General features: G+C 26.5%; 1 protein-coding gene across 1 annotated transcript; it reads left to right on the top strand.

Moving 5' to 3' along the window:
- Window positions 1-312: 312 nt before the first annotated feature.
- Window positions 313-13,714, top strand: LOC107450346 (ATP-binding cassette sub-family D member 3-like). Its single transcript, XM_071184667.1, has 10 exons — window positions 313-417; window positions 491-547; window positions 1,063-1,115; window positions 5,740-5,809; window positions 5,896-5,965; window positions 7,406-7,494; window positions 10,921-11,110; window positions 11,627-11,710; window positions 12,053-12,117; window positions 12,708-13,714. Exons 1-8 carry the CDS (start codon window positions 313-315, stop codon window positions 11,704-11,706), a joined length of 714 nt encoding a protein of 237 aa, XP_071040768.1. The 3' UTR covers window positions 11,707-11,710; window positions 12,053-12,117; window positions 12,708-13,714.
- Window positions 13,715-13,890: the final 176 nt, after the last annotated feature.

Below are 13,890 nucleotides of genomic sequence, written 5' to 3'. Positions count from 1 at the left end.
TTATGCTCCATGGATGACAACATATTATTTAATGCTATTAATTTTCAAATTGTAGTAATCTATATAATTAAATATTAATTAATACAAGAGCTGGATGCTGCACAAGAAACTCACGGAATCTGCCTGTGGCATAGTGTTTAATATTGTTATAGGGATTTCAGAAAATAAAAATATGTTGATATATCTTTAATAATTTTTTTTTTGAACTTATAACTTTAATATTTCTTGAAAAATAATAGTTTTGTGCTATTTTTTGAGCAAATGAGCTATCTGTGTATCATAGTTTCTTTCAGCGGCATCACTTATTACAAAATGAGTTACATTGACAATAGGATAGCCAATCCTGATCAGCTTTTGACTCAGAATGTTGATAAATTTTGCAATTCTGTTGTTGAGTTGTATTCAAATATAAGCAAAGTAAGTTTTTATTTCAGGTTTGATGTTTGTTTTTTTCCCTCTTCTTTTTTCTAATTCAATTGTTTATTTCTAGCCTCTTCTTGACATTATAATCTTCGTTCAAAGATTGTCTTCAGACATTGGGGCTGAGGTAACTTTTAAGAATTTAGTAATAATATATATATATATATATATATTTGTATAATGTATTTATCTCATTGAAATATTTTTCCCACTGTTAAAGTGTATTTTAAATTCATAGTTTATTAGTTTTTTTTAAGAAATTTTTTTTTTAATACATAGTAGTAAGAGTTACTTTTATTTTACAAAATATTCACCTATATTAAATAACCTAGAAAATTATTGAAACATTAATATTTAATTTTAGAAACCTTTTTGATAATATTTCCACTTAAAGAGCAAATTTATTATTGTAACTTATCAAATACTTTCTTATTGAACTAATTTGAATTTTCCTGTTATTGGCAGTAAATGTTTTCGAGGTAACTTATTTATGCAGCCACAATATAAAAAGAATTTATATTACGAAAAGAAATATAATAATTTGATTCCTGTCAGCTCTTAGATTATTTTCAATACATCTTATGAAATTTTTATCTTTTTAAATCATATAAAGTTGACATTATGTATACAAATTTGTTTTAGGGTCCTTCTCTGATGATTGCTTATTTAATACTAGCTGGTCTTGTTCTCACAAGGTAAATTTAGTAAGACTTATAATTCTTATAAATTGTTTTTTTTTTTTATGTAAACCATACAAAATATAAATTTTCACTCAGAATATTTTTTGAACTAATGATCAAATTATACTTTTTTTTTTACTGGACTTCTTCTACTTAAATACTTTCTTTAAAAGAAAATTACATAGTGACATTATGATGCTAAAATTCTTACTCTCTAACCTTACCTTTTTAAATATCTGTCACTTTCTTGTCAGTAGTTATAAAGGTTTAAACTTCCTCCTTCCTTATAAACTGGTTTTCCACTCCTTTTTTACTTAATTTTTAAGAAATTTTTTTTTTCCAAATAAGAACTGTTTTATTGTTAGGCATGAAATCCATTTAAAAAAATTCAAAATGATGTAAAGTCCTATGACTTTTCTAATTTGTATTAAATAAGGTTTTCTAGATACTTTTCAGATTTTCTATTTAATATTCATGCAAAGTTTCAAGCTAATTAAAGCTTATTATCAAGCCATTTTAAACCAAGTTTATTTAAAATGCTAATTAATTAGAATGAACTTTTGAATTTTTTTTTCCTAATAAATTCATAATTTTAAATTAAATACGAACCTGACATTCCAGAAGTAGTATTTAAAAAGTAATTAAATATTTTGAAATTTTTGTGATTTTTGACTTAAGTTTATATTTTCACTTTACTTTGGATGTTATTTTTAAAACCACTAAAGTTATTTTAACCAATCATATCAACAATTTCTGTAGAAGTTATGATTGCATTTAAGTATTGTTGCTTTAATTTTTACTTAGGGATGGATTTCTAAAATACCTCAATAAAAAAAAATTCTTGCATATTATTATTTTTATTTTATTATTATTTTTTTTTGAGAAATTGATTGTAGCGCCATTTGTTTTTATTGCTTTGAATACATAATATCACAACTGTTTTTTTAGTGTAGCGTAATTTATTGCCACATCTGACTCTTAACCAATAAACCTAAAAAAAATTTTCCATTTAAAAGTTTTAAAATAACTTTTAAAAATAACTTTTTTGCATTATCAAAAAAATTTACCATTATTCATATCCAACTAATGATCATTTTTCAAAGTTTTTATCTTTCAATCATGTATTTCTAAAGTTTACTGAAATTTTTTATACCATAAATGTATAAAGATATGTGCATAAATGTATAAAGATAACTTTTATTTAAACATAGTTTAGGCTACATCTTAGCCATTAAACCTAAAGAAATTTTATCATTTAAAAGTTTTAAATTATTTTTTAAAAATAACTTTTTTCTATAGCTAAAAATGTCATCAATATCCATATCTAATTCATAAATATTATTCAATTTTTTTATCTTTCAAATATGAATTTTTAAAGTTTACTGAAACTTCTTATGCTATAAAAGTATAAAGATAACTTTTATTTTAAATTGAAGTGTTAGTGCCTTATGAAAATACGAAATAAATTATTTTTGCCTTTCTCCTTATTTTTTTAAAAATTCTGTATGTAAAACATTTACTTAACTTAGCTGATTGTTCCTATCCATTTTATTGATACATTTAATATGTATAGTCGATGAAAAATAATAGATCATCCTATAATAATTTCCAAACTAATGCTGATTCTTAAGTGTTTTAACTATGCATATTTCAAAGGGAAAACTCTGATGTATTTGATGCACTTACTGCCTCAGCTTTATATAATTGATTTAATATAATTTCTTACTGCCTCAGCTTTATATAATTGATTTAATATAATTCCAGAAATTTCTTATTTTAGTAAAATAACCTTTTTTCTGTTTTATTTATGTTTGTTTACCTTTTTAGTTAAATAAGAAATAACCTATCTACTTTTTTATGTATTGACAGGGATGAGATTTTTAGCAGATTTTCGCTTTTGTTCCTCGAATTTCAGTCTTTTTATCAAAAACTCCTAGAAGTTTTAGTTTTTTTTTTATAAATATTCCACTTTTTCTGAAAATTCAACCATTGAAATAAAATAATTACATTTATTTCTGATTTTCACTAATAAACAGAAAATTCAGACTACGTAGCTGCCAACCCTTCCATATTTTTAATTATTTTAGCTATTTTCTCCGCTTTTACGTGCAGAAAATAAATACTCATTTTTAACCACCCGCCAGATAGCTCGTATTTTTGTAATTCAGACATCGCTGCATTTTAATATCAAAATCGATTTTCGTATTTACCTGATTTAAAAGTTATGCATTGCGATTTTTATTCATGCAATTTCAATATCGTACATTGCAATTCTTATTTTCGAGGTTTAAAAATCCAATATTGCGATTTATATTTACGCGTTTTTAAAATCCTAGGTTGCGATTCGTATTTACTCGTTTTTAAAATACCATGTAATTATTGTTTTGTTAAAAGTATTACTGTTTCTTTATTAGTAATCAAGCCACTTGTTTTTGAAAATTTTTAACATAACATTTTCTATCTTTTGTCTTATTGTAGACTTAGAAGGCCGATTGGTAGACTGACGATGACTGAGCAGAAACTAGAAGGAGAATTGTCAATTCTAGAATAATTGACATATGCAATTTTTTAACTTTGAAAATTTTGAAATTTATTTAAAAATATTTTAAATTATACTCTGATAAAGTCTGATTTTCAAAAGCTTTCAAAACCAGGGATGTGATTGACAAAAACACAAAAAAGAGGAAGTTTATAACTGTAGCATTAAACGTGCAAAAGAAAAAATTATATGAATTCAATAGCCAATCTGATAATGATTACATTATTATCTGTTCAAATAAATATAAATAAATGGTAATTATGTTCTTAAATAATATCTTGATTGAAATAAATTTTTCTTAATAATTTAGATAACTTTGAGTAATTATGCATAAGCACGATTTTATGTATCACATCATTTTAAAAAACATTTCTTTAATGGTCAAAGGACCTTTATGGACTTTCTCATCAGTTCTTTGTTTTTTCGATGGTCTTTTATTAACATGACTGATCTGTAGACTGCGTTTTGCAGACTTTTGATCATCAGTGTTGATAGGACAAGAAAGTTCATTTCTCACACAATTTTTAGAGGCCTTAGATTAAGAATCGCGATGTTGGATTTCAAAATCGCGTGAATAAGAATCGCGATGCTTGATTTTAAAATCGCGTGAAAAAGAATCGCGATGCCGGATTTTAAAATCGCGTGAATAAGGCGATATCGGATTTTAAAATCGCGATGTTGGATTTTAAGATTGCGTGAATAAGAATCGCGATGTTCGATTTTAAAATAGGGTGAATAAGAATCGCGATGTTGGATTTTAAAATCGCTTGAATAAGAATCGCGATGTTGGATTTTAAAATCGCGTGAATAAGAACCACAATGTTTGATTTCAAAATCGCGTGAATAAGAATCGCGATGTTCAATTTTAAAATAGCGTGAATAAGAATCACGATATTGAATTTTAAAATCACGTGAATACGAATCACGATATTGAATTTTAAAAGCAAGAAAATACAAATCGCGGTATTGAATTTTTAAATCGCGTAAATAAGAATCACGATGCATAATTTTTAGAGTCCGTGAATACTTATCGCAACGAGTAATGTTTAAACCGCGTATAAATACGAAAATCGATGTTTGATATTACAACCGAGTGATAACGAATCGCGACATAGCACTTTAAACTAGCGGGAATATGAATCGCGATATTGGGTTTCAAAAACGTTTAAATACAAATCGCGATATTGGGTTATAAAAACGCTTAAATACAAATCGCGATATTGAATTTTTAAATTGCGTGAATGGGAATTGCGAGTCATGATTTTTAAATCGTGTAAAAACGAATCTCAACAAGTAACTTTTAAATCAGTTAAATACGAAAATCGATGATTTACATAAAAATCGTCTAAATAAGAATCGCAATTTTAGCAGATTCTGGCCCAGTTCCTAATATTTAAAATTCTGTAAATCAGCCAATCAAAAGAAATCAAATATCAGCTTCCGAAACGAAACTGCTTAGGACTTTTTCTACCCATTCTACCGAAATTCTACCCATTTTCTTCTGAAGATCATTTTCTCAGGATGCTACTGCAGGGGGGAGGGGAGTTCGTCGCAAATCCGCGTTCGTTCGACTCCCCAAAAGTTTTTGGAACATGGTCGGAAATTTTAAAAAGTCTTTCATCCCTGAAGAGATAAGAGAGTGATGGAGAAGGAGACGGCATTGTTTTACCAAGGTCAACCACTTTTACCCCAGCCAGCAGATTGACATGCGAAGAAAGGTTTATTGGGGGCTTCAATACTTTCGCTCCGCGGAAGAAAAAAATTTTCAACAAAATATCATTTACTGCATAAAAATTTTTTCCGCGCGGAAATTTATGAAAAAAGAGCGGAAGATATGGAAAAATCTGAAAAAAGCGGAAATCAGCGGATCCGCGGAAGAATCACATCCCTGCAAAACTTAACTCTACTTACTTAAACTCTAATGAAATATAAAATCTTTCTAAATAAGTTTTCAGTATGTTGCAATCAAAATATTTCATTTTAAACTTAATACAAGTTTTTTTCGTTATATTTTATATCTATATCAATAATATTTATTAGTAATTGCTAACAATTCATGTATACATTTATCTTTATATTTTGCATATCTTTTTATTAAAGTGAAGAAATAGCATTTTATCAAGGTCATGGTAAAGAAAAAGTTACCTTTCTACAAGCATTTCAAAGACTGGTAAGTTTCTTGTATTTATATTATTGATGTATAAAAAGTCATATAATAGTATTTTGTAACATAAATTCTTATTTTCTTTATTTTAGATTAATCCCCTGAGAATGTCTCATCATTTCAATTTTTCAATGGGATACATTGATAATATTGTTACTCGCTGTAAGTTAAAATTAAATTTGTTTTACAATTTACCACTCACTTGTTTTAAAATTATTAATTATTTTATTGTGGTTAAAAACTTTTATATATATTTAAGTTTGTTGAAAATGTATATGTCTGTATTTTAGCTTTAAAAATATTCAATAAGTTATTCAATCATTGTTTTAAATGTGTTTTAATGATTATTTAATTGAACTTCTTTTTCAAATTCTTTGTTAATACTGTTCTTTGATGTTTCTGTCATCTCATGAAATATTTGAAACATTTAGTGAATTATGTGGTATTTTGATATCTGTTAAAACTTTGTAACAGCTGTTGACGGTTGATTAAGTTTTATCCATTTTAAGCCAGCTTTTTCTGTGCTAATTAGGAAAATGGTATTAAAGGAGATCTACACTTATAGAAAAATAAAACGAGTTTGTGATCTAATTTTATTTATTATTATTTTTACTTTACAAAGTTACTTCAATGCTGCCTTATTTTGGAACTCATGAAATATGAAAGAAAAATTTTAAATTATTCACTGAGTTTAAATTTTTTTTTTTAATTATTCATTGATTTTAATGATTTTTATATGAGTGCAAAAATCTTTCTGAACTAAACAATTACCTTCAAATATTTATTTTAGCTGATCTGTTTAAGGAGCGAAATTTCAATAAAACTCATATTATTTGAAAGATACAAATTAATAATATTAAGTATTTATATTTTTAGTATTTGGTTGCAAATATAGTTTTTTTTTCTTAGTTATGGACAATTTTTGAGTCTCAATATTTTTTTGCATTTTTATTTTTATATATATTTTTCTGTATTTGTAATTTTTAATTTCTAGATATATTTTCTCTAATTATTTAATCAAATAAGTGGATAAAAAGCATTAGACAAAGTGTAATAATTCTTCTTTGTTTGGATAAAGCTTCTAGCATGATATATATAGTAATGTGTTATAATAGATTTATATTCTGATATTGATGGAATGTTTTATTTTTAAATGTTCATTTTAATTAAAAATAAAAATTTCTTTTGATTAATTTTTAGAGGTTTGTATTTTTTTTTCAAATAAAAATAATTTTTAAGGTAGTCAATATATGTTTTTATTTCTATATAAAATTTAGGATTCAATTTGTTAAATTTAAACCCCCAATGAAAAGAACCCCCAATCCTAATACTATTAACAATGGGATAATTAGCAAATAATGTAGTTTTTATTATCTTTTAAAATTTGATATTGTTCATACTTATTTTATCTGCTGAAAAATTTAATTTACGTCAAAAATTTTTGTCACATGCAATAAATATCAAATGTCAACACTGACTATTTATTTTATAGTGTGATAAATCTACTTAACTCATGTAATTACTAATAAGTAATGTTTATAATAACTTTGTGCATCCTAATATTTTGTACAAATATTTTTTTTTTTAATTGGCTTACTTTAGATTGGGCCACAATTGTTGGTTATCTATTGATAAGTAGACCCTTTATAACTTCTAGAAAAGATTCACTTTCTCATGGTGACAGAGTTGAGGTAAGAATTGTATTAATTTCTTATTGTATTAATTTTATTATTTGTTTTCCAAAAACTTCATGGGCAAATTAATATAATTTCTCTTCAATATTTTTTGAAACATTGCTTTATTTTCGTTAATTTTGTTAAATTTTGCAGTAATATCACAATGAGTTTGATTAATAAGCCTTTAATTTACAATTATGAATTTTTAAATTTTTTAAGCTTATTTATTTTTTGTCTTATTTTTTATTGTATAGTTTGTTGCTATATTTGCCATTTTTTATAATTTATAATAAACCTCTATAGGGAATTAATAATAAAAATGATTTTGAAGCATTCCTAAAATTATTAGAAGTACAATGTAATTTTATTTTATAACTGGAACTGAACAGCCAACCCAAATTTTGAATTTATGTCTCTTAATATTTAACTTTGTAGCCTTGTAATTTTGAATCCAACACAAAAGATAAGGGAAATTCTGGATCAAGCATTGAGATAGAATCAACTGGTATTCAAGTTACAATGTGAGGAAAACCATGATAACTTCTCATGATTGCTACTTAATCCAGAAAAAGCCTGTTGACCCACCTTTAAAGACTTACTGTGTTACATTGATACTGCATAGCTGTCACTTCATAGCTGCAAACCTCAGAGGAAAACTATTATTAGCAGTAACATGATTTATGTTCTATATATAAATCTTGTTTTTAAAAAAAAAAATTGCTTTTCCCACTATGAAAAGTCAATAATTCAGACATATGTATGTAAGATCTATTAGTTGGGCAGTTATGTTTTTAAATGTTGGTATTAAAGTCGTTTTTAACCACCATATCTGTTGGCAGTTAAAATATTGCTGCTTTCAGCAGCATTTTGAGTTATTGGTTTCTCACTCATTTACTTTTTACTTATGAAAATAAATAATTCACTTATAGCATTTATTTTATTCATTTTTTTTTTAATAAAGAGCAAATAGTTTAAAGGTATATAAGGATAGTGTATGTGAAATATCAGATATTTTAATTTTATGAATTTGCTTCCATGCACTTTTCCCAATGAAATGTTAATTTTGAATGAGCTGTCTGTCTGAAAGAAATTCTGATCTTAACAGAAACTCTGATTTGTAAGCTCTATTATGGAAATTCTTATTTTGCAACTCAAATATGGATATACAGTGAAACCTCCGTTAAGCGGACATTCATGGGACCAAAAGATTTGTCCGTTTATGAGAGTTGTCCGTTTACGGGAAGGGTACCCTTATAACGAAATTTAACACCGTAAATTGTTTTTAGAATATTCTCAAAGATGTAGAAATAATTAAATAATATCTACAAGGATACTGTAAATATCTACAAGAATATTTATTTAATCTATAAGAAAGATAAAAAAGAATATATAAAGAAGTTTGATATAAATACATAATTCTGGATGTAGCTACAGATAAATAAATATAATTTTCCTATTAGCATAGATACTCAAGTTAGACGTATGATACTAAATAGAAGCGTACTGTCCTCAGTCCGTTTCAATTATTAGGTTCACATCCCCTTACACCTTCTTATCATTTGATAGGGAACATGGTTAATACCTTCTTGGAAAATAAACCTCCCATGATTCACAGAAAAAGTAATGCATACCTGTAAGTCATGAGGACCTATGGAGATGATTATTCACAATTGAGCAGCTATCAAGTGTCTGAATAAATGTTTCATTTATATAAACACCTCAAAGATTATACTTCTGTTCTCTTTTTTTTACCCCAGTTGTGTTAAATACAGTCTTCAAATTGATAAGAAAATTAAAGAAATTTTCAATGGGGAAGAAGCATTGAGAGAAATCATTTCAACTTGAGGGGTCTCATAACCTGTGTGGCCCAGATGAAAAGATCAAAAGATGCCGATGTCAGAATTATTTCAGGAGTGCAGTACCATTTTCTCTGCTTTCTTTACAAAGATAAGGCAAGGTGACAGGAGAAAGATTGATTTTTCGGTGGTGAAATAGCTTAACAATATTTTTAGTTATAGATAAGGCAAAAAGTTTTATTTACATGCTTTAAAAATGGTGAAAAGTTGAATTTTTTTATCTTGCAATTTATTTAGAAAAAGTAGTGTCCGGTTTGTAGAGATGAAAAACAACGTTACAGGATCAAAATGACTGTCCGCGTCCGTTTACGGGAGTGTCCGCTTTGCGGAGAATGTACGTAATGGTTTATTCATAGAAGATTCCCGGGGAATTAAAAATATGTCTGTATTGAGAGGCGTTCGTTTTGCAGGAGTGTCCATAACAGGAGGTTTCACTGTATATATAATATATATATCAGGTTTGTTCAGACATTTTGTGAAAGGTCCTGCTTTTGTGAATTTGTGCAAATAGGGTCCTGTTATTGCAAAAATTGCTAAAAACCTTTTCAAGAGGTTTTTAAATTGTAAATAGATACAAGATTCTGCACAACAATTGCTGCTACTAAATTAGAGATGCAACATACAATTTCAATTGACATATTTTAAGTAACACAACTTAGTAATGTATCACTTTTAATGTGTTACGCATTAAGTTAACTTAAACAATTCTGAAATTTATAATATTTTATTTAAAAAATTGTCAGAAATTAATTTATATTTACATAGTATTCTATTAATTAATTTTATGAATAAATATAAATTGATCAATTATTTATTTACAAAAAAAATTATGATTTAATTTCAATAAGAATGTGCACGCGATGTTTGTAAAAGTCGAAATATTTTCTTAAAATGCTACATTTGGAGAATTACCCCCGAGAAGGGTTTATTCGATTAACAAAACAATAATGAAGATAAACAAATTTGGGAAGGGTCCAATTAAAAGATAAATTATTTTGTGAAGGATCCGTTTTTATGAAAAGATATTTTGTGAAGGGGCCGTTAACAGACCCAAATTTCTTCTAAACAGACCCTTGATATATATATACACATATATATTTGTTTTTAAAATTTAGAACAGTTTTTAAGGGTTAGAAAGTATGAAAATTAAGAGCCTAAAGAATTTCATATTAGAGTTTATTGATTCAAAAAATCAGAATTTTTTCACAACAGGCATTTATGCAATCATGTCTTGGTAAAAGTGTATTCTATTGAAGCAAATGGAGAATATTTTGATTTGTAACTTTTCAAATAAAGATATGCAATTTTATATATTCACTAAAAAATCTGGCATTCCATGCACTCCAACCTAATATATGATTCTTCTATTTGTTCCAGTATTAAACAATATTGTCTATACATTTGATTATTTATTATTGCTAGATTGCAAAGTAACATTTACTTTCCAGTTGGTAAGTGTTGTACCTAAAATTTTATAAATGCAGTAATTACTACTTTTGTTTAAATTATGAATTATTGTGTGAGGTATGCAGTAAGTCTGTGGCTGTTTATTGATAAAGAAATAATTATTAAAAATACATTTTAGTCATATTACAGAAGTGGCAGAATGCTGGTTAAATTAGCTGAAGCTATTGGCCGTTTAGTTTTGTCTGGACGTGAATTGACTAGACTAGCAGGATTCACAGCTCGTATTACGCAACTTATGACTGTTCTCAAAGATTTGAGTCAAGGTTTATATGTTAGAACAATGGTGACAGAACATTCCAAAGCTGCTGGTAATTTCTCTTCTATTTTTTTTACTGAAATAAAGTGAAATAGAGTTTTAGAAGAAATTAGGTCTATTTCAGTGCATTAAAACAAATAATATTATAGTATTTTTTTTGCTTAAAATTTTCTTTTAAATTTAATAAAAGTTTTAAATAATTCATTAATTGTAAAACATTGTACAAATACTTGAATAATATTCAATATTTAATATCAATCTTTCTGAGGTTTAAATAAATATTCTAACACAAGTGTTTGCTTGTGAAACAGAATGAAAGAAATTATTTTTATTTTTATTGTACAACTATTTTATTTTTAATGTACAACTATCTTGTACAACTATTTTGAGACTTAAAATAGCTATACAAAATCAATTAATTGGTTCAGAGTTAATCTTATTATGCATGATTAAGACATTACTTTATTTATGCATAATTCACTTAAATTGTTGACAATAATTTAGTGGCTATTTGATCTAACCAAATAATTTACTTTGGATAACTTTATACTTTGTTTTTGAATTGCAGATGTCTCTCTTCAAACAGCTGTAAAAAAAAACCTCGATTTATCCCTGAATCAGGCAGAATTATTAATAAAAACAACATAATCAAGTGAGCCACTTTTTAATTTTATTTACTACTCATATCTAAACACTCATTTTGCATGCCATGAAACCATCCACTCCTTAAATAATCAAACATATCACCATCAAGGGATAAGTGGAAGTTAAAATATCTTTTTACTTTTTTGTATTTTTTATTTTAATAAAATAATTTTATAGTCAATAATGAGAAAAGAGCTGGTCCATATTCATTGATCCTTGTTCGATGGTTTAATGTTCAGTAGGAAAAAGAATAATCTTAATTTACTCGTTTAGAAAGAGTATATTTAAGATGTTTACATGAAGATTTCTATTATAATTATCATTGTAAAATAGTTTTGTCTTCTTTAAGGTTTGATCGTGTGCCTTTAGTTACACCGAATGGAGATGTTTTAATCGAGGAGCTTTTTATTTGAGGTGTGTATTAACTCTTTTGTGGATAGTTTTTCATGTTGTGTACCTAATAATAAAGATGCCTTATTGTCAACCCTCTAGTACCAAAAAATCTGAGACTTGAGACGAATTTTATAAAATTTAAAAAATGATTAGTGCGTTTTTTTTTTAAATAAACAATTAGAAAGCACTAGAGGCTTTAGTTAAGATTTTGTGAAATGGTTGAATTAGATGACTTATTGTTAACACTCTAGTTCCAAAATCTGTCTCAAGGGACAGTTTTTATAAAATTTAAGACAATTAGTGTTATAATCCAATGTTTATTTATTGTTGTTCCTTGCTCATTAAAAGAAAAAAAATTTGTTAAGTAATCAATTATTTAACAGTATAAGATTAATTTAATATTTTATCTAACTGTTGATCAAGATGACTTTCTGTTAATCCTTTTGTGCCAAATCTGAATCCGGGAATGATTATTGCAAGAATATCTATCTACTTAGGGGCAATATTTTTTGCTATGCAATAAATAATTGAATACTTGAGGGTTAAATTAAAGATGTATTAATTTATTTTATTTAGAATAAAATATTCAAATGATTTACTCTTTTTACTAGGTTAAATCTTCAATGAATATTCTCGTATTTGGACCTAATGGCTGTGGTAAGCGTTCATTGTTTAGAGTATTAGGTGAGGTAAGTATCACAATTTTTGTTCTTTTTCTGGTTTACTTATTATGTTGTTTTTCATATGTATTTCTTTGTAGTTGAAATTTTAATCTATTAATTTTATAGCAGGGTTGAAAAAAAAAAGCCTTTTTCCTTGTACAAAAGGTTTTTTTTAAATCCCTTCTTATTTCATTTTTCCAATCATATTTTTTTATTTTCAGCTCAAAAAAGTTTATTTTAAACCACCTTTGTATCTAACTATACAGTAAAACCTGTTTTTGTGCAGTGGATAGGGACCGCATAAAATAAATCGCACAAAAAAATATTCGAAACTTTTATCAATTCTTACATATAATTAACAACTTTGTACGATATACTACCTAAAAAAATTTTTTATGTAGTGGATAGGGACCACATGAAAAAAGTCGGACTTAGAAAATACATCAATGATTTATGAAATAGATGAGAGAATGCTTTAAATTAAATTAAATAATTAAATTAGACCTAAAGAAATTGTAAAAAGATTTAATTCTTCATTGTACATATACATGGAGAAGTTTTCAAGTTATACATTAAACAGTGGAATTGTCTGTCTTTTTACTTTCTTTTGGCTATAATTATTCATTTAAGTGAGTACTTAGGTCTAAAAATAAAATAAAAATCATAAAAACTACATATAAATAGAAACAAAAGTAATTAATTTATTTACCTTTAATCTCACTATAAAGTGAATCCTTAACCACGTGAATCGTATATAAAACTCAGAATACGAAGCCTATACTGTTCGCGCGTCGAGCGACATTATGTACATAACTGACTCTGCCTTGTCATGAGATTGTTTAAAATAAATGAACAGAGCATCGCGAAGTCCAGATACATCGTTGTCAAGGGGGCCACATAATCAGAGTTCGTCCACAACATGTATATGTACAGTCCGCAAAAAAAAAAAAAAAAAACGAATCACCCTGAATAACTTTTGTTCTAATGATCGGATTTTCACGAACTAAGTGTCAATCTTAATGGTTTCTGGGGATGACCTCAAATATGCTAATTAGTTAGTGCTAACTATTAATTAAGTTACGAAATCAGACACAAAAACGTACTTTCTCTGAATAAACATATATTTTTTTTT

The sequence above is a fragment of the Parasteatoda tepidariorum genome, chromosome 1 (assembly GCF_043381705.1).
Source record: "Parasteatoda tepidariorum isolate YZ-2023 chromosome 1, CAS_Ptep_4.0, whole genome shotgun sequence".
Lineage (NCBI taxonomy): Eukaryota > Metazoa > Arthropoda > Arachnida > Araneae > Theridiidae > Parasteatoda > Parasteatoda tepidariorum.
Note: the sequence above shows the minus strand (reverse complement) of the source record. Positions and strands in the feature narration are given on the sequence as shown.